Genomic DNA, 27,606 nt, shown 5'->3' with positions numbered 1-27,606 from the left:
CTTGTCCAATTTAATTACTGCTAATATTTTCACTTCTCAAAGTTCTGAGGTTTAATTAAATCTTTTTAGCTTAAAAAATGTGAAATTTGTTTGTATACAGATCAACCAGACCAATATTTTTAGCTAATATTTATTATGTGCAAGTAATTTGAAAATTATATAAATCTATATTGCTTTTTAATGTTATCCCAACATTATAATCTTTACCTTGGAATGGTTCTAAACACACATATCAGTAAACATTTCATTAGGTTAGATATTGTGTTGCTGCTAAGTCCCTTCAGTCGTGTCTGACTCTGTGTGATCCCATAGATGGCAGCCCACCAGGCTCCCCCGTCCCTGGGATTCTCCAGGCAAGAACACTGGAGTGGGTTGCCATTTCCTTCTCCAATGCATGAAAGTGAAAAGTGAAAGTGAAGTCGCTCAGTCGTCCCTGACTCTTAGCGACCCCATTTACTGGAGCCCACCAGGCTCCTCCGTCCATGGGATTTTCCAGGCAAGAGTACTGGAGTGGGATGCCATTGCCTTCTCCGTAGATACTATGTTAATATATCATAAATACAACATGAATCAATTGATTTTACCATTGTGTATCTATGCGCCACATTTAGGAGATTTGTACAGCCTTGGGCATCTCCAAATGATCGAATCCCTAAGCAGTTTGAAGGGTGGAGATGCTTTATAAGAAAATTGGAGCAGACTTCAATGACTTGAGTCAGCTGCAGGAGACAAGCTGTAGCCAGCAAACTTTCAATAGTATCTTCTTTCAATTGCAGGACACCTAGATTGTTTGAAAAATTAAAGAATGATTATATATTCCATAAAGAAAGACACAAATATGCTAGAGAGCTAAAATGTTCAATTTATCTCATTAATAGGGCTATTTTTTCCAGCGTACAGTGACTATTTAGGGAATGCCATTTGAGGTGAATATATGCAAGTGAGTCTGTACAAACATTAACAATATGGCTGAAAGGAGCAAGATTATGATTATGAAAAACAACTGGAGCAAATGAACTGTGAATACCATCATTGCAAAGAACAGCAATTTCTTGTATATACCATCCTAGACCTGTATATAAATCTAATATCAAATATTGTCTACACTAGGACTCAAGAAACTTTATGATGTATTACATAAGGATCATGGGGCTTCCCTGGTGGCTCAGATGGTAAAGCATCTGCCTGCAATGTGGGAGACCTGGGTTCAATCTCTGGGTCGGGAAGATCCCCTGGAGGAGGACATGGCAACCCATTCCAGTACACTTGCCTGGAGAATCCCATGGATGGAGGAGCCTGGCGGACTATAGTCCACGGGGTGGCAAAGTCAGACATGACTGAGATACTTAACTCACTTTCACATAAGGATCATATGATGAGCTATACAGGTAACTATCATTTCTGTGGGAAAATAAGAACATTAAGCTTATATGTCAATTTTTTTTGCATCTGCATTTATTAGCTGATTAGAGTGACTTTGCTCAAATATTATGCCTGGAATTAATCACTAGCACTTCTTTAAAAGAAAGAAAATACTGCCAAGTGTCCTCAGATAAAGAACTGCTTATATGATTATTTTCTTAGGTATAAAAACAGATTCTGCTAAAATATCCATAAAGATTTTTAAAAATCAAGATCAGAGCAATTTAAGCTGTTTAACTTTTATTGATGCATCATTATTTTTAAGCAAGAAATACTGATGAATCATTGTAAATGTTATACTATTTTGATAAGTTATATTTCTATATTTTTGTTTTAGCCACGCTTAGAGAAGTTGTAAAGAATATTTCATATGGGTTATATAAACTATGAATTATTATTTTATAATTTTGCTTTCTAAAATACCATAATATGGATTCTATCTAATTGCATAACTATAAAATAGAATATTACAGTATTTGGTTCAGCCTTTAAAATATGTTGTAAAGGGATCCAGTCCATTAGCAGACTTTCATGTATTGTTTCCTATCTGGATTTTGAAAGGAGAGCCCTGCCTCTATCTCATGAAACTAAGAAGTACAAACTATTCTCCAAACCAGATATAGAGTTTCACTTGTCATAGACATTGAAACTTGGCCTGGTTATGAAGAATGATATTCATTTCTCAATGAGTGAAACCATCAAACCCATAGAAGAAAACAGCATAAAAGCTCCTTGGTCTTGACAATAATTTCCTGGGTAAGAGACCATAAGCACAGGGGAAAAAGCTAAAACAAACAAGTGACACTACATCAAACTAAAGAACTTCTCCCCAGCAAAGGATACAAAAATAAACTGAGAAGAAACTTGCAGAATGAGAGAAAATATCTGCAACTCAATAGCACAAAAGCAAATAATACAATTAAAAATGGGCAAAAAATCTGGATAGACATTTTTTCCCCAAAGAAGACATACAAATAACAAACAGATACATTAAAAGATGCTTAACATCACTAATCATCAGGGAAATGCAAATCAAAACCACAATGAGATATCACCTCACACCTGTTAGAATGGCTATTATCAAAATGAGAGGAGACAGTTAATGTTGGTGAGGCTTTGGAGAAAAGAGAACCCTTGTACATTGTTGGTGAAAATATAAATTGGGTCAACGATTATGGTAAACAGTAAGAAGACTCTTTAAAAAAAATTAAAGATTAGAACTACCATCAGTTCAGTTCAGTTCAGTCGCTTAGTCATGTCCAGCTCTTTGCGACCACATGGACTGCAGCACGCCAGGCCTCCCTGTCCATCACCAACTCCTGGAGCTTACTCAAACTCATATCTATTGCGTTGTTGATGCCATCCAAGCATCTCATCCTCTGTCATCTCCTTCTGCTCTCAACCTTCAATCTTTCCCAGCATCAAGGTCTTTTCAAATGAGTCAGTTCTTTGCATCAGGTGGCCAGAGAACTACCATGGGGTCCAGTAATCCCACTCCAAAGGAAAGGAAAACTGGATCTTTAAAGGGGTAGCTGCTCTCCCATGTTTTGTTGTTTTTCTTTAGCCACTAAATCGTTGGTGACTCTTTGCAACCCCATGAACTGCTATGTTTATTTGGCATTATTCATGAAATATGGAAATAACTTAAATGTCCATTGACAGATTAGTGAATTAATACAATGTGATACACACACTCAAGAATAATACTCAACCATGAGAAAGATGGAAATTCTGCCATTTGTGACAACATGGATAAAACTGGAGAGCATTATGCTAACTGAAATAAGATAAAGAAGGAAAAATACTATATGGTATCACTTGTATATGAAATAGAGGCATGAAGGGAAGATGGGGAAAAGTAGATTGATGGGTACAAACTTTCAGTTATAACAAGTTCTAGGATATGAAGTACAGCATGGTGATTATAGTTAATAATATAGTATTGGGTACTGAGGGCTTCCCAGGTGTTGCTAGTGGTAAAGAATCCATCAGACAATGCAGGAGACATAGAATATGAAGGTTTGATCCCTGGATCATGAAGATCCCCTGGAAGGGGGCACACAGCCCACTCCAGTATTCTTGCTTGGAGAATCCCAAGGACAAGAGGAGCCTGGCCGGCTACAGTCCCTAAGGTTGCAAAGAGTTGGACACAACTGAAGCAATGTAGTATTGGCTACTGCATACTTGAAAGTTGCTAAAAGTGTATATTAAGTGGTCTTACCAACAGAACAACAGAAAAAGGTTAACTATATGAGATGTCTTACCTTGATTTTGATAAACATTCCACTATATGTGTATGTATGTATGTGTTAGATCCATATCATTTCTGTCCTTAATTGAGCCCATCATTCTTGAAGAGATCTCTAGTCTATTTCAAGAAAGATGGGCTCAATAAAGGACAGAAATGGTATGGACCTAACAGAAGAGGAAGATATTAAGAGGAAGTGGCAAGAATACACAGAAGAACTGTACAAAAAAGATCTTCATGACCAAGATAATCATGATGGTCTGATCACTCACCTAAAGGCAGACATCCTGGAATGTGAAGTCAAGTGGGCCTTAGGAAGCATCATTATGAACAAAGCTGGTGGGGGTAATGGAATTCCAGTTGAGTTATTTCAAATCCTGAAAGATGATACTGTGAAAGTGCTGCACTCAATATGCCAGCAAATTTGGAAAACTCAGCAGTGGCCACAGGACTGGAAAAGGTCAGTTTTCATTCCAGTCCCAAAGAAAGGCAATGTCAAGGAATGCTCAAACTACTACACAATTACACTCATCTCACATGCTAACAAAGTAATGCTGAAAATTCTCCAAGCCAGGCTTCAGCAATACATGAACTGATAACTCCCTGATGTTCAAGCTGGTTTTAGAAAAGGCAGAAGAACCAGAGATCAAATTGCCAATATCCGTTGGATAATTGAAAAAGCAAGATAGTTCCAGAAAAGCATCTATATCTACTTTATTGACTACGCCAAAGCCTTTGACTGTGTGGATCACAATAAACTGTGGAGGATTCTGAAAGAGATGGGAATACCAGACCATCTAACCTGCCTCTTGAGAAACCTGTATGAAGGTCAGGAAGCAACAGTTAGAACTGGACATGGACCAACAGACTGTTTCCAAATAGGAAAAGGAGTACGTCAAGGCTGTACATTGTCACTCTGCTTATTTAACTTATATGCACAATGCATCATGAGAAATGCTGGTCTGGATGAAAGCACAAGCTGGAATCAAGATTGCCGGGAGAAATATCAATAACTTCAGATATGCAGATGACACCACCCTTATGGCAGAAAGTGAAGAAGACCTAAAGAGCCTCTTGATGAAAGTGAAAAAGAAGAGTGAAAAAGTTGGCTTAAAACTCAACATTCAGAAACTAAGATCATGGCATCTGGTCCCATCACTTCATGGCAAATAGATGGGGAAACAGTGGAAACAGTGGCTGACTTTGTTTTTCTGGGCTCCAAAATCACTGCAGATGGTGATTGCAGCCATGAAATTAAAAGACCCTTACTCCTTGGATGGAAAGTTATGACCAACCTAGACAGCATATTAAAAAGCAGAGACATTACGTTGTCAACAAAGGTCTGTCTAGTCAAGGCTATGGTTTTTCCAGTGGTCATATATAGATGTGAGAGTTGGACTATAAAGAAAGCTGAGCACTGAAGAATTGATGCTTTTGAACTGTGGTGTTGGAGAAGATGCTTGAGAGTCCCCTGGACTGCAAGGAGATCCAACCAGTCCATCCTGGGGGAGATCTGTCCTCGGTGTTCATTGGAAGGACTGATGTTGAAGCTGAAACTCCAATATTTTGGCCACCAGATCTGACTCATTTGAAAAGACTCTGATGCTGGGAAAGATTGAGGGCAGGAGAAGAAGGGAATGACAGAGGATGAGATGGTTGAATGGCATCACCGACTCAATGGACATGGGTTTGGATGGACTCCGGGAATTCATGATGGACAGGTATGCCTGGAGTGCTGCAGTTCATGGGGTCACAAAGAGTCAGACACGTCTGAGTGACTGAACTGAACTGAATTGATGTATATGTGTATGCGTGTATTTGTTGCTCTGTCGTGTTCGACTCTGCAGCCTCATGCACTATAGCATGCCAGGCTCCTCTGTAGATGGGATTCTACAGGAAAGAATACTGGAGTGCATAGCCATTCCCTTGTCCAGGGATCTTCCTAACCCAGGGATTGAACCTGGGACTTCCACTTTGCAGGTGGATTCTTTACTGTCTGAGCCACCAGGGAAGCCCTATGTATATATAATTATCAAGTTGTATACTTTAAATATATATGATTATATTTGTCAATCATTCCTCAAATAAATTTGGAATGAATGAATGAATAAATGTTTCTTGGCCCCAAAACTGTTCCTGTTACCTTTGTTTTATGGTTTGAGTAAATATGACATTATTATTTCAAGAAATGAAACTAAATCTATAGAGGTAGAATATTCCTTTTCCACTCTTAGCTTTACAAATGAGAATGTGTCCACAACATGAGACACACAGAGAGAGAGACAGACATGCTCTTATAGCTTTGTGTTAATATAGTTATATTTTCTCATGGCCCCAAATTTTATAGCATATTATTTACCTCTTCCTCTTTCATACTATTGAATTTAAATACTGATTCTGTCATTTACTACCTTAGGAAATTTACTTAACTGGTCTATCCTTCAGTTTTCCCTCTAACTAATAATAGACTCACAGGCTAATAATAATGTGAGTTATATGATGTAGAGATATTGTGAGGATTGAATGAGTTAATCCATACCAAGCACTTACCTGTGTAAGCATACTGCACCAAGGAATTAAGTGCATCAGGATCGATTCCTTCCATCTTGACCTCTTTTTGTTTGGCTTCAAGCACATCATTAGTAAACATTGCAGCAAAATAATCAGACACTGCACTAAGAACCAACCTAGAAATAGGAATGTTTCATAGGAATTTAAAACAGTCCATAATCTCACTGAAAAGCATGAAATACAGTCAGTAAATGTGTAATACTGATAAGTATGCTTTCTGCATACATATTTCATATGTCAGGAAAGTATAGTGAAATTAGAAAAGTAAATTAAGTTTATTTTCTTTAGAGAATTTGTGCTGCTTTTCTTCATTAATTTCTCTAATGTTTAGCTCTTCTAAATATCACAGGGTGACATGGATCATATGGGCTAGTGCATTTTTAATATAATGACATAAAAATCTATTTTCTTAAAAGCTCCAATTTGTAATCAGTGGACTGATTCTTTCTCATTCATACGTGCTATACTCAGTATACTTACCGATGGGCTGGAATCTGGAGATGTCCAGCAATGAGTAACACATCACACAATTTTTTCTCTTTCAAGTAGTTCTCCATTTTTTGAAGAGTTTGTTGTGAATGGTTTACAGCATAGAACTGCTCCTCAAATCTGCTAACACTCATGTTTTCAGCATGCTGTGTAGCCAATCTGAAAGGGGGATAAGTGTGAGAATATGGTTTGTTTCTCCTAGTGAGTGTGCAAATATTCAGTGGACATTTAGGCACATCACTTCTAAAAGAAATAAACTGAATTAAAGTAAACAATATTTGCCCACCAATCCTAAATATTTTACTATCATTTCTCCCTAACCTCCATTAAAGTGAAGTGTCATGATTAGTATTTATATCTGGACTGTAACCATGGATCTAATTATATATAGTACAGCTGCAGACGTCATGCTAATTTTATATGCACAAACATAAATTTCAAAATACAAACCACTTTTTAAAAATTTTATTGACATCACAGTTAAATCATTAGGCATGATATGGTAGAACTGTAGGTATAATTTAAAATATTTTTTCAAATTTGTTATGTTCTGGAGCTTCTCCATGAAGTATTCATTGCACGTCAGAAATATTTCCTGGAGAATCTCAAGCCTGAGAGTTCCACAATATTGTTTACAGTTGTCTCCCGTCAAGAAAATAAACATATTTCCACCTTTTATATTGTTTTACTGAAATATAACTGACATATTACATTGAGTAAGTTTTAGATGTGCAATGTGATGATGATATTCATATATATTGTGAAATGATTACCATGATAAGGTTGCGTGCATGCTCAGTCACTAAGTCATACCATGGGATTTTTCAAGGCAAGTATACTGGAGTGTGTAGCAATTTCCTCCAGCTGATCTTCCTGACCCAGGGATGGAACCTGCATCTGCTGTGTCTCCTGCATTGGCAGGTGGATTCTTTACCACTGAGCCACATGTAAAAGGGACCACTTTTACAGATACAGAATATTCAAGATTTTTTTTTCTTTCAGCACTTTATTTAGAGTAAGCCCTTCATATCTGTGGATTGAACCCATCCACAGATTTTTGTATCTGTGGTGGGTCGTGGAATCAATCCCCCATGGATATTGAGGGACAAATGTATATCATACCACTGCTTTCTCTCTTGCAAGGTTTCTTCTCAGAAAATTATTGATAATTTTATTGATAACTCCTTGTATGTACTGAGTCACTTCTTTCTTGCTGCTTTCTAGACAACTCTGTCCTTTACATTTTCATTACAGTGTGTCTGGGTCTCTTTGGTTTATCCTACAAAAAGTTCATTTAGATACTTGTATTTCAAATCTATCTCCTCAAATTTTGGGAATTCACTACTATTATTTCTTCTTTTTTAAGTATATAAGTAGGAGCACAATAAATATTTATTAATTGACTGGTTACAACTTTGTATTTTCACAAATCACAATCATAGAAGAGATGAATTTATGCTAATGGTCTTGATGAATTTCAAGAATTTAGAAAACATTTTGACACTGAAATTTTTAAACATGCAGAAAAGTTCAAGGGAAAGAACAAATGTATAATGTCCCCCAAGACCCGCCAATTTTTAACTGTTACCAAAAGTACTTTATCTGTTTTACTGAATCATTTGAAAGTAAGTTATTACAATATGACACTTCATGCCTGAATATATAAGCATTTATCTCCTAGTAAAAGAGTCAATTCTTAGGTAGGTTGATAAGAAGTCCAGGGTCCCTGAGGAGGAGAACGGGGCACAGTGCTGGAGAAAAGGACAATTTTTCCACATTGCTTTGTCTTAGTTACATAAGACATTATTTTCTCTCAGCTCAGAGCTAATGATTACACAACAAAACAACTCATCTTAAACTATATCACAACAATGTATCCTGCTCAAGGACATGTTTCTCCTTCTTAAGAACATTCTGACTAATCCTGCTATCTTAAAATTATATTGTGGGAGTGGGAGTGGGTCTGGTCAGACCTTTCTGTTGTTAGTTCTAATCTTGATAATTTAAGATGTATGTTGTGGGAGTGAGTCTGGTAGAACTATATATGGCTTTGATAAGACTAGTGACTGGATGTACTTTCCACCCCCCTTCTGATGTCTATGTCAGAAGCTTTCTCTATCCCTTTTTATACTTTAATAAAACTCTGCTACACAAAAGGTCTGAGTGATCAAGCCTGGTCCCTGGGCCCAAAGCTAAATCTTCTTCAGAGATCACAAATCCAACATCGTTCACCATAGCTATTACTAGGAATAAGGATATTCTACATCTTATGGAGGAGCCTGGTGGGCTACAGTCCTCGGGGTCACAAAGAGTCGGACACGACTGAGTGACTTCACTTCACTTCACATCTTAAGATGTGCCATTGCAACACCTGAGATCAATAGCTCAGTAAAATCTAGTATGATAGATTTATATGGAATAATTGCCCCTATAGTTCTAATATGTCTTTTAAAACTTTTTTTTTCCTCATCCAGGATCTAGTCAAAATTTATACACCCATCAGGTTATGTCTTTTCTCTCTCTCTCTCTCTTTTTTTTTTCTCTTTCCTCTTTTAATTTAATAAGGAATACTTCTTTCTGGCATTTTTTTTCCATTATGACCTTGAACTTTTTCAACCATTCTGAATTCTTGTAGAATGTCCTAAAACTTAGATTTTTCTGTTTGCTTCTTTGTTTTTCTTTTCTTAGTAGATTTAAATTACAATTTCTCACTCTGTGGTGCATCTCTTAGTGCATCAGGAGAGATACAGAATGTCAAGCTGCCCCACTGCTGGTGATGCTAAGATGATTACTTGTTAAAGATGGTAACTGCCAGATCTTTGTTTACTTAAAGTACATTTTTTTCCTTTTGTAAATGAACAATATATGGGATGATACTGTGAAACATTTTAAACACCTTTCCATTCAAGTATTCATTGATAACATATGTCCAAGACCTTATTAAGTGTTCTAAGAAACTCTCTGCACATTTTCTCCCTTTTCTCCATCTGGGACTTTAGTTCTGAATATATTGTTCTGTTTGATGATAGTTCTTAATTTTCTAAGGTTCCATTCACAGTTTTCACTTTTTTCTTTGTGTTTCTGAGATTTGATAATTTCATATCAGTTCAGTTCATTTCAGTTGCTCAGACATGTCTGACTCTTTGTGACACAATTAACTGCAGCACGCCAGGCTTCCCTGTCCATTACCAACTCCAGGAACTTTCTCAAACTCATATCCATCGAGTGGGTAATGCCATTCAACAATCTCAACCTCTGTCATCACCTTCTCCTCCTGCCTTCAATCTTTCCCAGCATCGGGGTCTTTTCCAATGAGTCGGTTCTTCACATTAGGTAGCCAAAAGTATTGGAGCTGCAGCTTCAGCATCAGTTCAGTTCAGTTCAGTCGCTCAGTTGTGTCCGACTCTTTGCGACCCCATGAATTGCACCACGCCAGGCCTCCCTGTCCATCACCATCTCCCAGAGTTCACTCAAACTCACGTCCATTGAGTCCGTGATGCCATCCAGCCATCTCATCCTGGGTCGTCCCCTTCTCCTCCTGCCCCCAATACCTCCCAGCACCAGAGTCTTTTCCAATGAGTCAACTCTTTGAATGAGGTGTCCAAAGTACTGGAGTTTCAGCTTTAGCATCATTCCTTCCAAAGAAATCCCAGGGCTGATCTCCTTCAGAGTGAACTGGTTGGTTCCCCTTGCAGTCCAAGAGACTCTCAAGAGTCTTCTCCAACACCACAGTTCAAAAGCATCAATTGTTCGGTGCTCAGCCTTCTTCACAGTCCAACTCTCACATCCATACACGACCACAGGAAAAACCATAGCTTTGACTAGACAGACCTTAGTCGGCAAAGTAATGTCTCTGCTTTTGAATATACTATCTAGGTTGGTCGTAACTTTTCTTCCAGGGAGTAAGCGTCTTTTAATTTCATGGCTGCAGTCACCATCTGATCAAATACAAACTGTGGTAGACTATGAAAATAATGATTCTTCTGTGGTAGACAAACCATAAATTACAAAGTCACACTTTGTCTGCTGGTCATAACAATTAGCAATTATTCTCTATGTTTACAGCTAACAGCACAGAGCAAATGAAGAGACAGGAGGACAATTGGTTTGCATTTGCCAGAGCAGCAAGAGAGTATTATTATGTACAAGCTCAGGACTGACCTTTCAATGATGCCTGCTTAAAACTCATAGATATTGATACAATAATTATTTACAAATTTGCATTGCTGCTATTCAGTCACAGCTCACTTTGAAAATCAACTAGGTATATTTTTATAATGGCATGTTATTTTAGATGTTTTATGGAGACATGGAAAATTTAGGGAAAAAAAACAATAAAATCATGTTTATTATTGCTGAAACCCAGAAAAAAATCATTGAGTGTGAAAATCAGACACTTCAAGCAAACCAGTTAAACTGCCATGAATATGATGTTTTAGCAGAAGAGATCAAGCTACTTTCCAGATAAACAGGGAACATAAAGGGAACTGGACACACTGGGGAAAAAAAAGAGCACAATTATATTTTTTAAAAAAGGACAAAAAGTTTCAATTGAGAAAAAAATAATTTTAGGTCCTCCTTATAACCCTTTATTAAATGCAGCAGACTTAATGATAAGTCCTCAGTAGAAGATTCCACAGAAACCAGCATGAAACCAGTTTAAACAAAAGATGACTAAATGTTTTAACATTACTAAGAATATATGAATGTATATAAATATATACACTGTACATTATACTGCATATATGATAAGAAGACTATAATTTGTATATTCTTGGTCCTTTTTGCATTTTATAATCTCATTAAAATGGCAAATTCTTGTATATACTGTGCAGTGGTCTCTTCTCAAATGTTACTGTATATTTTAGTCACAATTATTTATAAAATAGGGAATTAAAATGAACACCTCATGTGATTTGTTTTATTTTAGTTCTTAAAGATCCTATCACTCTTTAATGAGATCTGTGAAAGTCAAAGGTTTGGACAACAATATCCAGAAAGGGAAGCAACCCAAATATAAGATTAGGTGCAGTTTTGGGAATCTGTAGTGTTATATCTTTTCAAGTTTTCTCACAAAACTCTTTGTAATTTAAGAAGAGAGATATCAAGGAATGAGGATGGAGAATGTAAAGCTAGATGAAGCTTATATTCAAAACCACATTAGTGATATACTGTGATAGAATTTGGGATTTTCCCTTAAGCATCCACAACAATAAACATTTTCTTTAAATAAACTGAATTCAGATTATGAATTCCCAAGGTGGCCTGTATGAGTAGAATTTACTAAGTAAAAACTTCTAGAAATCATTTTCTCTTTTAATTATATGTTCTAAATATAGTAATAGTCCTCTAAAAAATTGTCACTTTTTTCAAGGACAATTTTGTCATCTTAGATTATTGCTCTGCTAATTAAATTACCATACCTAGCAAAATTTAGCACTAGTACTCTCTCAGTCAGTTGTGTTCAACTCTTTGTAACCCCATGGACTGTAGCCCACCCATCAGGCTCCTCTGCTCATGGAATTTTCCAGGCAAGAATACTGAAGTGGGTTGCCATTTCCTTCTCCAGGGGATCTGCCTGACTCATGGATCCAAACTGAGTCTCATGCATCTCCTGCATTGGCAGGTAGATTCTATACCACTGCAGGACACACAGTAATATTTGGTAGATAAAACAGTAATACTCATTCATAGATCACAACCTAGTCATGGTGAGGGGCTGCTGTAACTCAATGAAAATATGAGGCAGGCTATGCAGGGCCACCAAAGATGAATGGGTCACAGTGAAGGGTTCTGACAAGACTTGGTCCACTGAAGGAGGTAATGGCAAGCAACTCCAGTATTCTTGCCACAAGAACCCCATGAACAATATGAAAAGGCAAAAACGGTATGACACAGAGAAATGAGCCCTCCAGGTTGGGAGGTGTCCAGTATTCTACTGAGGGAGAATGGAGGGCAATTACTAAAACTCCAGAAAGAAGGAAGTGCCTGGGCCACAGCAGAAATGATCCTCAGTTATAGATGTGTCTGGCAATGAAAGTAAAATCCAATGCTGTAAAGAACAATACTGCATAAGGACACAGAATGTTAGGTCCATGAATCAAGGAAAACTGAAGATGGTCAAACAGCATATGGCAAGAGGGAATAACAGCATTTTAGGAATCAGTAAACTAAAATGGACAGGAATGAGCAACTTTAATTCAGATGACCATTGTATCTACTATTGTAGGCAAGAATCCCTTAGAAGAAATGGAGTAGCCCTCATAGTCAAGAAAAGAGTCCAAAATCCAGTACTTGGGTGGATCTCAAAAATGACAGAATGATCTTAGTTCGTTCCTAAGGCAAATAAAAAATTGCCAGTCTAGGTTCGATGCAGGATACAGGATGTTTGGGGCTGGTGCACTGGGATGACCCAGAGGGATGGTATGGGGAGGGAGGTGGGAGGGACGTTCAGGATTGGGAACACGTGTACATCCATGGTGGATTCATGTTGATGTATGGCAAAACCAATACAATATTATAAAGTAATTCGCCTCCAATTAAAATAAAATAAATGTAAATAAAAAATTATAGTAATCCAAACCTATGTCCCAACTACTAATGCCAAAGAAAATGAAGTTGACTGATTCTATGAAAACTTACAAGAACTTCTAGAACTAACACTGAAAAAAAGATGTCCTTTTCATTGTAGGTCATTGGAATGCAAAAGTAAGAAGTCAAGAGATACCTGGAGTAACAGGCAAGTTTGGCCTTGGAATACAAAATGAAGCAGAGAAAAGTCTAACAATAACAGTTTTGTCAAGAGAACACACTGCTCATAGGAAACACCCTCTTCTAACAACACAAGAGAAGACTATACACATGGACATCACCAGATGGTCAATTCCAAAATCAGATTGTTCATCTTTTTTGCAGCCAAAGATGGAGAAGCTCTATACAGTCAGCCAAAACAAGACCAAGAGCTGACTGTGGCTCAGATCATGAACTCATTATTGCAAAATTCAGGCTTAAATTGAAGAAAGTAGGGAAAACCACTAGGCCATTCAGCCATTCAGGTGTGATCTAAAGTAAATCCTTATTATCATAGAGTAGATGTGATGAATAGATTCAGGAGATTAGATCTGGTAGATAGAGTACCTGAAGAACTATGGGCAGAGGTTCATAACATTGTACAGGAGGCAGTGACAAAAACCATCCAAAAGAAAAAGAAATGCAAGAAGTCAAAGTGGTTGTCTGAGGATGCCTTACAAATAGCTGAGAAAAGAAGAGAAGTGAAAAGCATTGAGAAAGGGATAGATATAACCCAACTTAATGTAGAGTTCCCGAGAATAGCAAGGAAAGATAAGGAGGATTTCTTAAATGAACAATGCAAGGAAATTGAGGAAAACAATACAATGGGAAAGACAATATATCATTTCAAGAAAATTGGAGAGATCAAGGGAATATTTCATGCAAGATACAGAACAGAAACAGTGAGAATCTAACAGAATCAGAAGAGACTAAGAAGAGGTGGCAAGAACACACAGGAAAAAAAAAAAGTTAAAGTGTTAGTCACTCAGCCATGTCCAACTCTTTGCCACCCCATGGACTCCTCTTCAAGGAATTCTCCAGGCAAGAATACTGGAGTGAGTAGCCATTTCTGGCTCCAGGGGATCTTCTCCAATTCAGGGATTAACCCTGGGTCTCCTGTATTGCAGGCAGATTCTTTACCATTTGAGCCATCCGGGGAGCACAAGAATACACAGAACAACTGTACAAAAATAAATAAATAAGGATTTTAATTACTAGGATAGTCACAACAGTGTGGTCACTCACCTAGAGTCAGACAAACATTCTGGAGTGTCAAGTCAAGTGGGCTTTAAGAAGGATTGCTATGAACAAAGCTAGTGGAGGTGATGTAATTCCAGCTGAGCTATTTCAAATCCTAAAAGATGATGCTGTTAAAGTGATGCACTGAATATGTCAGCAAATTTAGAAAACTCAGCAGTGGCCACGGGATTAGAAAGCTTCAGTTTTCATGCCATTCCCAAACAAGGGCAATGCCAAAAAACTGTTCAAACTACCATACAGTTGCTCTCATTTCACATGCTAGTGAAGTTGTATTCAAATCCTTCAAGATAGACTTCAGCAGTATGTAAAGCAATAACTTACAGATGTACAATTGGGTTTAGAAAAAGCAGAGGAACTAGAGATCAAATTGCCAACATTCTTTGGATCATAGAAAAAGAAAGTTCAGTGCAGTTCACTTCAGTCGCTCAGTCGTGTCCGACTCTTAAAAACATGTACTTTTGCTTCATTGACTACACTAAAGGCTTTGACTGTGTGGATCACAGCAAACTGTGGAAAATTCTTGAAGAGATGGAAATACCAGACCACCTTACCTGCCTCCTGAGAAACTTTTATATGGGTCAAGATGCAACAGAACGGACATAGAACAATGAATTAGTTCAAAATTTGGAACCGAATATGTCAAGACTGTATATTGTCACCCTGTTTAGTTTACTTCTATGCAGAGGAAGGACCTCATGTGAAATGCTGAGCTGAATGAATCACAAGCTGGAATCAAGATTGCTGGCAAAAATATCAACGACCTCAGATATGTAGGTAGTACCACTCTAATGGCAGAAAATGAATAAGAACTAAAGAGCCCTCTTGATGAAGGTGAAAGATGAGAGTGAAAAAGCTGACTTAAAACTCAACATTCAAAAAATGAAGACTATGGCATTTGATCCCATCACTTCATGGCAAATAGAAGGGGGAAAAAATGGAAGAGGTGACAGATTTCTTGGGCTCCAAAATCACTGCAGATTGTGGCTGAAGCCATGAAATTAAAGGATGTTTACTCCTTGGAAGGAAAGCTATCACAAACCTAGACAGCATATTAAAAAGCAGAGACATCACTTTACCAACAAAGGTTCATACAGTCAAAGGCATGGTTTTTCCAGTAGTTATGTATTAATGTGAGATTTGGAACACAACGAAGACTGAGAGCAAAAGAATTGATGCTTTCAAACTGTGGTACTGGAGAACAGTCTTGAGAGTTCCTTGATATACAAGGACACCAAATCAGTCAATTCTAAAGGAAATCAACCCTGGATATTCATTGGAAGGACTTATGCATGGAACAACAGACTGGTTCCAAATAGGAAAAGGAGTACGTCAAGGCTGTATATTGTCACCCTGCTTATTTAACTTCTATGCAGAGTACATCATGAGAAATGCTGGACTGGAATAAACACAAGCTGGAATCAAGATGCTGGGAGAAATATCAATAAGCTCAGATATGCAGATGACACCACCCTTATGGCAGAAAGTGAAGAGGAATTAAAAAGCCTCTTGATGAAAGTGAAAGAGGAGAGTGAAAATGTTGGCTTAAAGCTCAACATTCAGAAAACGAAGATCATGGCATCTTGTCCCATCACTTCAGGGGAAATAGATGTGGAAACAGTGAAAACAGTGTCAGACTTTATTTTGGGGGGCTCCAAAATCACTGCAGATGGTGATTGCAGCCATGAAATTAAAAGACGCTTACTCCTTGGAAGGAAAGTTATGACCAACCTAGACAGCATACTAAAAAGCAGAGACATTACTTTGTCAACAAAGGTCCATCTAGTCAAGGCTATGTTTTTTCCCGTGGTCATGTATGGATGTGAGAGGTGGACTGTGAAGAAGGCTGAGCACCGAAGAATTGATGCTTTTGAACTGTGGTATTGGAGAAGACTCTTGAGAGTCCCTTGGACTGCAAGGAGATCCAACCAGTCCATTCTGAAGGAGATCAGCCCTGGGTGTTCATTGGAAGGAATGATGCTGAAGCTGAAATTCCAGTACTTTGGCCACCCCATGCGAAGAGCTGACTCATTGGAAAAGACCCTGATGCTGGGAGGGATTGGGGGCAGGAGGAGAAGGGGACAACAGAGGATGAGATGGCTGGATGGCATCACCACCTCGATGGACATGAGTTTGGGTAAACTCCAGGAGTTGGTGATGGACAAGGAGGCCTCATGTGCTGCCTTTCATGGGGTCGCAAAGAGTCGGACACAACTGAGTGACTGAAATGAACTGAACTGAACTGAATGCTGAATCTGAAGCTCCAGTATTTAGGCCACCTAATTTGAGGTGCTAACTCTGGAAAAGACCCTGATAGTGGAAAGTTCAGTTCAGTTCAGTCACTCAGTTGTGTCAGACTCTTTGCAACCCTATGCACGCCAGGCTTCCCTGTCCATCACCGACTCCTGGAGCCTGCTCAAACTCATGTCCACTGAGTCGGTGATGCCATCTAACCATTCATCCTCTGTTGTCCCCTTCTCCTTCTGCCTTCAGTCTTTCCCAGTATCAGAGTCTTTTCCAATGAGTCAGAAAGATTTAAGCCAAAAGGAAAAGGTGGCAGCAGGGGATGAGGCAGTCAGAAAGCATTACCAACTCAATGGACATGAATTTGAGCAAACTCTGGGAGAGAGTGAAGGACAGGGAAGCTTTGATGGTGCATTGCACGGGGTCACAGATTCAAACATAACTTAGTGACTGAACAACAACAAAATGCAGTAGTCTCCAGAAATTAACATCAATATTACTTACCCATTATAATGGGTAATTAGCCATGACCAATACTACTCACCATTCATACCTAGTCAGGTAAGCTTTATCTTTTTGCCATAGTTGATTCCTAACACAACACTGACTTTATAACATAGTCAGACAGTACATTTTGGGGGCTCATATTAGAGTGTCTTTCTAATTCATGATGACTTTTGTAGCACTCTGGAGTCAATTCTTAGAAAACTTGAATTAATTATGAAAAACAAAAAGTATAAATGTTGCTATGGCTCTCTTTTTCTGGCAACGTGCTTCTAGTTTCCATTAAATGAGAAGAAAGTGATTGTAGCTATTGAAAAAATAATTAGATATTGAACAACTTTTAAAAAAGACAAGTAAAATCTGAAGTTAGTTAAGATTTATTTAAGCATTTATGAGTAAAACAAATCATATTTATTCCATTGTATAGTGAAAAGAGGATACAGTTTTTGAAAGCTTGACCTTTTCTGGGAAGAGTGCATGTGTTTTTGTGTTTGTATGAGAGAGTGAGTGTGTGTCTATGTGTGTGTATAAGTTGAATGCTATTATTGGACCTTTGAGATGAAAATCATAGTCATTCATAAATTTCCATTTAAATTAAAAAAACTAGAAAATCATATAAAATTTAAAAAAATCCCAAATCACTGGTAAAAACATTATTTCTAACTCAAATTAATATTATATATAAAAACTATCTTGTTTTATTGCATCTTTCTTTTGTAGTCAGAGTTGTATTTTTAAAGGACAACTTGCACCAAATCAATGATGTTTTGGTTCCCACATATCAACTAAAGCAGCAAAACTGGGAAAATATCTAGAAATATTTAATTTACTCAGTTACACACATATTCACTTGACTATTTTTCAGCAGTGTAGGTAAGATCTTGACCTTAATGGCTCTTTTTTTTTTATCTGAACACTGTTATTATAAATTCAAGAGCCATTCTTCTTTTTAGGGTGAGGGAGGTAGGGAGGAGAAGACATTGTGTTAGATATAATGAGTTTCATTTTTTTTTTTTTTGATTGCACACAAGGGTCAAAGCATGCCTTCTGGGAACTAGCACTATAGCAGTGGTAGCAAAGATGAATAATTAAGATATTTCTCAACATAAAGATATTTTACAAATCAAAGAAATTAAATAACTGTCTTGAATTCAATAAGTAGACTGTGTTTTGATGTCAGAATGCATACTGTTCTCACTACTATCAATAAATCATCTCATGTATCCCAAGCCTTCAGTGTCCTTCACTAATGGTACTGCATACATCAGTACAAAATAATAAATACCTTAAAATTACTAAAGATGTAAATGGTCTAATCATAACAAATGATTAATAGTTCATTAGTTTATAAGTGCTTCTTAGGTACACTTTCAGAATTAAGCAATCATCATTCAACAAACAAAAGAAATTATTTCTATTTACTTATAAAAAATAGAAGTGATTTGGTATAAAATTTTAATAAATAGGTAATATATGCTTAAATTCTTTTACATATACTTTTTTAAACTATATTTTAAAAGTATGAAGTGATCAATCTGTTTAAGAGTGACTTAATTGTCTATACAGTTTTAATAGAACTTTAGAAAGACTCTCAGTGTATTCATTCAAAATGAAAGACAAAGAAATGCTACTTAATAATTTTGTCAAGTATATCCCCCACATGAGCCTTTTCCACACTCTTCAGCAGATTGATATTTTAGCTAAATGATGACTAGAATTTTCATGCATATGTAAAAATTCATGTTACGCTGGAAATATAAAAGGAAATAATTTTATTAAGGGTAAATATCTATTATTTGAGCTTGACTGGAAGAAATACCTGATGTTTCATGAATTTTCATATTTTTTCCAGTATTTTCTTCTCATTTTAATGGCAGAGAATTTTGAGTACAGCCAGCAATTTCTATCCATTTATTTTTGCAAGCCACTTTCAATACAAAAGTAAACAAAATCTGTGATGACCAAACTCTTACTAATTGTATAGCCATCAACAGAAGACTAACTGAATTATCTAGAGGGTAAGAAAGGGGATAATAAGACTTTTATGTCAATTCTGACAATTGGGCTTAAAGAAGAAAAAGTTACAGTGTAACTTTAAAAATTATCTTTAAAGTTTTACATAGATATGTTTATCACAAGTTTTATATTGCTGAGAGGAAAATAAGAGAATAAGGCCTAATTGTTTTAGTGTGTTTGTTGGTTAGCTTTCAGATAAACTGTTATTTTAATTACCTCCTCATTTTTGAATAAAGTTGCAACATTGATCTACTTTAGAATAACAACATAAATATGATCTCAGTTCTTGATTACCCATACTACTAATGGGCAGATGCCAAAAGAGTAGATGATTCCTTGACCAGAGATACTCTTTGTCTTGTTCTTGGACAACTGAGTGTCTGTGAAGCCCTCTGTGTGGTGATAGACAATTTACTATATAAAGCAAACATCTATTCTTGAATTGCCTGAATGTTTTAGATATTTTCTGCAAACTGAATGAACAAGATGAGTTAACTATGTTTTATGGTACAAAGGTATCTAAAATGTCCTAACACTGCTATTCTGGGTGTAAAAAAGTCAAAAGGTAAATGGACACTTGTTCAACATATATGAATAATAAATACCTAATTCTTATACTTTATTGTCTGAAATTCCTGAACGAACCAAATATTTTTCACTCATTAATTTGAAGGATACTTTTTAGAGTTAAACTTATGCTATATCATCCTCTACTTATGACTTTAAGACAATGGAGAGGATTCTTGGGCATCACAGGCTATTGCAGCATTTGGATTCTGGGTTAAGGGAACTTGCATGGCCATCATATAAACTTATAACTGAAACTCAACAGGCATAAACTGACAAGCTGGTTTGGTCCCCAGAGACTCAAAAGGCTCTTCAAACTCCTGCAGACTCCAACTTTGAGCTTGCCTGCAGAATCAGAGTTTAGTTTGTTTGTTACTAAAAATAAAGGCTATGGCCACCACATTGCTTGAGGGTAATTACTACCATTGTTTTGCTAATGCCTAAAGCTGATAAGTTTACTAAGGCGCAAAATCTTACTGTACTGACTTCTCATTATATAACTGGGGCCTTAAACTCTAAAGTTCAGAGTGACAATGGCTCTGTCCTTAAAGCTGCTCTAACTCAAGGGGTGTTGAAAGCTCTAGGAATAGAATATCACTTACACTGTTCCTGGAGACCCCAATCTTCAGAAAAAGTTAAAAAGTCTAATGATATTATTAAAAGGCATCTACATAAGCTAACTAAGGAAACACAAGACAGTTGGGGTTTAAAGTTTTACCCATAGCTTTAATGAGGGCTCAAACTGACCCTAAGAAGAAGGAACTGTCTCAATGTCAGATCGTTTTTGTGCACAAATATTGTCATAGATCTTAAAACCTTAGAAATAACTATGTGACTCAGCATTCAGCTTTTCAACCTCCCCATCAGGGAAAGGCTTTGCATGGCTGGTTTCTTCACTTCAAAAAAAGGACTTTTTTCAACTCTGTGAATACTTTCACCAACAACAATCATATGTGATGCCTCTTCTTGATCTGATGACATCTAACAATACTAAGATAGACTATATAGCACATTATACCTTAACTATGGACATAATGTGACTTTTAATTTTGATTAGGTTTTAAATTGTTTTAATGACTATTTTGCCTTACATCTTTAACTGTATAATGGGGTTAGTTTCTAACCATGTGAAAGGTTTTAGATTACAAATGGTTGTCCAGGCTCCTATAAGTGCCACAACCTCCTCAAACTATTACTTGGGACCCCTCAATTTGAGGGTTAGGAGAATATGTTGCCTCAACAGTTCAGAGACAGTGCCACATCACAACAGGAAGTAGTTATGGAATGAAAACGATGACCCTTTCCCTTGGCAACATAATTCTCCTAAAACAAAAGGGGAGGAATGAGAGAGTCAATTCCTGGGTAAGCTGATAAGAAGTCCCCAAGGAGGAGAAAGGGGTCCAGAGCCCTAGAGAAGGAGAAAGGAGTCTTGGCTTCTCGAGGGGGAGAAAAGGACAAACTTTTTATCTTTAAGCCCAGAGCTGATGATTGCACAATAAAACAACTCAGAAATAAGAAAGTCTTCCTCAGGGATAAATGCAAAGAACTAGTGGAAAACAACACAATGGGCAAGACAAGAGATTTCTTCAAGAAAATTAGAGATACCAAGGGAACATTCCATGCAAAGATGAGCACGATAAAGGACAGAAATGGTATGGACCTAAGAGAAGCAGAAGATATTAAGAAGAGGTGGCAAGAATACACAGAAGAACTATACAAAAAAAGATCTTCATGGCCCAGATAATCATGATGGTGTGATCATTCACCTTGAGCTAGACATCCTGGATTGCGAAGTTAGGTGGGCTTTAGGAAGCATCACTACGAAGAAAGCTAGTGGAAGTGATGGAATTCCAGTTGAGCTATTTCAAATCCTAAAAGATGATGCTATGAAAGTGCTGCACTCAATATGCCAGCAAATTTGGAAAACCCAGCAGTGGCCACAGAATTGGAAAAAGTCAGTTTTCATTTCAATCTCAAAGAAAGGCAATGCCAAAGAATGTTCAAACCACAGAACAAATGCACCCATCTCACATGCTAGCAAAGTAATGCTCAAAATTCTCCAAGCCAGGCTTCAACAGTACGTGAACCAAGAACTTTCAGATTTTCAAGCTGGATTTAGAAAATGCAGAGGAACCAGAGGTCAAGTTGCCAACATATGTTGAATCAGAAAAAGCAAGAGAATTCCAGGAAAACATCTACCTCTCCTTCATTGAGCATGCTAAAGCCCTTGACTGTGTGAATCACAGCAACCTGGAAAATTCTTAAAGAGGTGAAAATACCAGACCACATTACTTACTCCCTTAGAAACCTGTATGCAGGCCAAGATGTGACAAAACCAGACATGGAACAATAGACTGGGTCAAAATTAGGAAAGGATTACATCAAGGCTGTATATTGTCACCTGCTTATTTAACTTATATGCAGAGTACATCATGCAAAATGCCAGGCTGGATGAAGCATAAGCTGGAATCAAGACTGCCAGGAGAAATATCAATAGCCTCAGACACACAAATGATATCACCCTTATAGCAGAAAGAGAAGAACTAGAGAACCTCTTGATGAAAATGAAAGAGGAGAGTGAAAAAGTTGGCTTAAAACTCAATATTCAGAAAAGTAAAATCATCGCATCCAGTCCCATCATTTTATGTCAAATATATGGGGAAATAATGGAAACAGTGACACACATTATTTGGGGGTGGGCTCCAAAATCACTGCAGATAGTGACTGCAGCCATGAAATTAGAAGACACTTGCTCCTTAGAAGAAAAGGTATGACCAACCTAGACAGCATAATAAAAAGCAAAGACATTACTTTGCCAAAAAATGTCTGTCTAGTCAAAGCTATGTTTTTTCCAGTAGTCATGTATAGTTGTGAGAGTTGGACTACAAAGAAAGCTAAGTGCTTAAAAATTGATGCTTTTGAATCTGGTGTTGGAGAAGACTCTTTAGAGTCTCTTGGACTGCAAAGAGATCCAACCAGTTCATCCTAAAGGAAAACAGTCCTGAATATTCTTTGGAAGGATTGATGTTGAAGCTGAAACTCCAATACTTTGGCCACCTGATGTGAAGAACTGATTCACTGCAAAAGACCCTGATGCTGGGAAATGTTGAAGGCAGGAGGAGAAAGAGACGACAGAGGATGTGATGGTTGGATGGCATCACTGACTCAATGGATTTGTATTTTAGCAAGCTTTGGGAGTTGGTGATGGAAAGGGAAGCCTGGCCTGCTGCATGCAGTCCATGAGGTTACAAAAAGTCGGACATGACTGAGTGACTGAACTAAACTGATGTATTTGATGTGGCAGTTATCTGATTTAAAATGTAACAGTTATTTCACATATTTAATTATAAGAAATTCTGTAATCAGCCTTACCTTGACACTTTTTAAATATAAATTTATTTATTTTAATTGGAGGCCAATTACTTTACATTACATTGCCACTTTTAAACATCAGTTATAATGATGTTTGGACACTCACAGATTTACCAGAAGAAAGGAGTTGAATAAGCTGATGAGAGAATAGAATGGTTAAAGTATAGAAGTCAGGAAATTTTACTTCTAGTTTCATTTTTGCCCCTAATTAGCTGTAGTCATTATGTTTTAGGCTTTTCTCACGCTGTCCATTTCTTTAAAAGATCTTTCTAACCAAAATCCTGATATACATAAATATGCAATTATTATAGACACTTAAGTCAGCTGAAAACGGATAAAAACAATCAGAGCATAAATTTCCTTTTTCTCCAGAAAATGGTTATGAAGTAATTATGAAATTGTTATGAAAATAATTATAGCATATATACTTGCTTTGATCATATGTGGTAAATTCAAGTATATGTATAGCACTTTAATATAGAAATAAAATTATCTTGATATATTATCAAGATGTATGGTAATTGCTAGCAAATTTGCTTTATCCTTAAGCAAGCCAAATATTTAGATCAGCCAAATACTTCTGAATGGTGATTACTAAATCTATTATTAAAATTACCTTAATCAGCTTCATAATTTGTGAAGAAATGCTTAATTTTTCATCTCATTTCCTAGCTAACCTAAAATGACGAAACCTTATTTCTCCCTTTTACTGCTTTAATTTGGGTTACAATTTTAGACTTACATACTTTTAGTGTATTAGCTTATACAGAGAGCAAAGGTAACAGAGAAGGTGAAGAGAGCATCTCTCAAGTGCCAAAAAAAAAGTGAGGAGAAAGAAAGAGAAGAGCAGTGAATTAGTTATGGGAATGAGCAGGTGATGGCAAGTCTGCAGGTAATGTCCCAAAATATAATCAGCATTTTCAATAAGTATCTATAGTATATACAGCATTATATTAGTAATCCTTGTCCAGCCTTCAAAATTGCTCACCTGAGTTGAGGGACCACAGTAATGTTAAATTGTGACTGGTTATTTTGTTTCTGGGTTGAAAATTTAACAATAATAAAAAATTTCCATGTGGTTGAAATTTGTTTCTATTCTTGGATTAAACTTTGTGTTTGCATTTCAACATGTCCTGAGTCATCAATCCTACTTCCATCTTCATTATCCTGTGTAGTTTCAATATTAAACACTAGGAGATCTGAACTGAGCTGCTGCCTTGTAATAGCGTTTAACATTTTTATTGAGGGGGTGTACTTTTTCACTCCAACTATAAACTCTGTAGGGGTAGGATCTATGTTTTTATTTCTCTGACAACCTTTCACAGAAATTAATAAAGTTTATTGCACATTAATAACAAAAGGTTAAATTAATGCTGTTGGCTATTTTTAAGACATTTTCTTGGTCAACATTTTTGTTTATTGCATGTTTATCAATATATCAAATATTAGGATTCTGTAGGAATTCTGACAAATTGGGCTTGCAGGAGCTGACCAAGTGTCTTTTTTTTTTTAAGTTTGGTTCAGAAGTTTGTTAAAATTCAGAATCCTAAATCTCAATTGAAATGATAAGTTAAATTATCTGATAGTAGATACTGAGTAACTACATTTTTAACAAGCTCCCCAGAGAATTCTTAGGCACAGTGAAGTCCAATATCCTATTTACACTATGAGGAAAGAGAATTGCTTCAGGAATAGCTCATTTAACTAGTGTCTCTGAAAATGATTTGCCTCCCACACTCCACTAAAATCAACATAATACTGGAAGTCCTAGACAGAACAATTAAGAAGAAAAAGAAATAAAATTAATCACAATTAGAAAGGAAGAAGAAAAATTATTTGTGTTTGCAGACAACATGCTCTTAAATGTAGAGAAACCTAAAGACTTGCAAAACAAAACAAAACAAACAAACAACAACAACAAAAAAAAAAACAACTGGTAGAACTAATCAACAAATTCAGTAAAGTTGCAGGATACAAATTAATATATAAAAGTCTTTTGTTTCTACCCTAACAAAAGCCACCTAAAAAGTAAATTAAGAAATAATTCCACTTACAAAAGTATCAAAAAGAATAAAACACCTAGGGATAAATTTAATCAAGAAGATGAAAGCTTAATAACGTAAGAATTATAAAACATTGGTGAAACAAATTAAAGACAAAGAAATGGAAAGACATCTCATGTTCATAGATTGGAAAAAATTAATACTGTTAAAATGCCAATAAAACCCAAAGCTATCTACAAATTCAGTACAATCTCTATCAAAATCCCAGTGGAATTTTTTAACAGGAATAGAAAAAATCCTAAAATTCATATGGAATTACAAAAGACCTCAAATAGCCAAAGAGATCTAAAGAAATAACAAAATCTGGAGGCAACACACATCCTGATTTGAAAATACAGTACAAAGCAACATCAATTAAAACAGCATAGGTTTTGGCATAAACAGACTTATAGGCCAATGAAACAGAATAGAGAGCCAAGAAAACAAATTCGCCCGTATATGGTTAACTAATCTTTGACAAGGCTGCCAACAACCTACATTGGGAAAAGGATAGCCTCTTTAACAATGGTGTTGGAAAAACTGGATATCTTCCTGCAAAATAATGAAACTGGACCTTATGCCATACATAAAAATCAAGCCACGATGGATTAAACATTTTAATGAAAACCTGAAACTATAAAATTCCTAGCAGAAAACACGGAGGAAAAGCTTCATGACAATGGTCTTGGCAATAATTTTGTGGATATAATACCAAAACACCAGCAAAACCCAAAAATAGACAGGTGGGAATACATTAAACTAAAAAGTGTCTACATAGCAAAGGAAACAAAACTCAAAAGACAACCTATGTAAGGGAAGAAAATATTTATAAACCATCTATTTGATAAGGGTTAAAGTCAAGGCTATGGTTTTTCCTGTGGTCATGTATGGATGTGAGAGTTGGACTGTGAAGAAGGCTGAGCACCGAAGAATTGATGCTTTTGAACTGTGGTGCTGGAGAAGACTCTTGAGAGTCCCTTGGACTGCAAGGAGATCCAACCAGTCCACTCTGAAGGAGATCAACCCGGGGATTTCTTTGGAAGGAATGATGCTAAAGCTGAAACTCCAGTACTTTGGCCACCTCATGCGAAGAGTTGACTCATTGGAAAAGACTTTGATGCTGGGAGGGATTGGGGGCAGGAGGAGAAGGGGACGACAGAGTATGAGATGTCTGGATGGTGTCACTGACTCGATGGACATGGGTTTGCGTGAACTCCGGGAGATGGTGATGGACAAGGAGGCCTGGCGTGCTGCAATTCATGGGGTCGCAAAGAGTCGGACACGACTGAGCAACTGAACTGAACTGATGCAATATTGCTCTTTAGAGCATCAGACTTTACTTCTATCGCCAGTCACATCCACAGCTGCATGTTGTTTTTGCTTTGGCTCCTTCTCTTCATTCTTTCTGGAGTTATTTCTCCAGTGATATCCAGTAGCATATTGGGCACCTACCAACCTGGGGAGTTCATCTTTCAGTGCCCTATTTTTTTGCCTTTTCATACCACTGATGGGTTTCTCAAAGCAAAAATACTGAAGTGGTTTGCCATTCCCTTCTCCAGTGGACCACGTTTTGTAAGAACTCTCCACCATGATCCATCCATCTTGGGTGGTCCTATAGGGCATGGCTCATAGTTTCATTTAGTTAGACAAGTCTGTGATCCATGTGATAAGATTGGTTAGTTTTCTGTGATTGTGGTTTTCATTCTGTCTGCCCTCTGATGTAAATCTTTTATCCAATTTTCTGTTGATGGGTGGGGCTGTGTTCCCTCCTTGTTATTTGACCTGAGGCCAAACTACAGTCGGGGAAGGCAATGGCACCCCACTCCAGTACTCTTGCCAGGAAGGTCCCATGGATGGAGGAGCCTGGTAGGCTGCAGTCCACGGAATCTCTAGGAGTCAGACACGACTTCACTTTCACTTTTCACTTTCCTGCATTGAAGAAGGCCATGGCAACCCACTCCAGTATTCTTGCCTGGAGAATCCCAGGGACGGGAGAGCCAGGTGGGCTGCCATCTATGGGGTCGTGCAGAGTCGGACACGACTGAAGCAACTTAGCAAACTACAGTGGAAGTAATGAAGATAAAGGCGACCTCCTTCAAAATGTACCATGCATGCACTGCTACACTCAGTGTCCCCACCCCTGTAGCAGGCCGCCACCAACCCATGCCTCCACCGGAGTCTCCTGGATACTCACGGGCATTTCTGGGTCAGTCTCTTTTGGGGTCACTGCTCCTTTTTCCTGGGTCCTGGTGCACACAAGATTTTGTTTGTGCCCTCCAAGAGTCTGTTTCCCCAGTCCTATGT

At 37.2% G+C, this 27,606-nt stretch overlaps 1 protein-coding gene across 2 annotated transcripts in view; it reads right to left on the bottom strand.

Annotated features, from left to right (window-relative positions):
- Positions 1 to 27,606, bottom strand: part of KLHL4 (kelch like family member 4) — an 86,595-nt gene that overhangs the window by 45,200 nt on the left and 13,789 nt on the right. For both annotated transcript variants that reach the window (XM_040265124.1, XM_040265123.1), the window contains exons 2-4: positions 6,722 to 6,889; positions 6,221 to 6,357; positions 585 to 781 (exon numbers count right to left, since the gene is read on the bottom strand). In XM_040265124.1, coding sequence (XP_040121058.1) covers positions 585 to 781; positions 6,221 to 6,357; positions 6,722 to 6,889 — 502 coding nt within the window. The remainder of the gene's footprint in view (positions 1 to 584; positions 782 to 6,220; positions 6,358 to 6,721; positions 6,890 to 27,606) is intronic.

This window comes from Oryx dammah, unplaced genomic scaffold, assembly GCF_014754425.2.
Source record: "Oryx dammah isolate SB20612 unplaced genomic scaffold, SCBI_Odam_1.1 HiC_scaffold_23, whole genome shotgun sequence".
NCBI lineage: Eukaryota > Metazoa > Chordata > Mammalia > Artiodactyla > Bovidae > Oryx > Oryx dammah.
The sequence above is the reverse complement of the archived record's forward strand: the minus strand, read 5'-3'. Positions and strand labels throughout refer to the sequence as shown.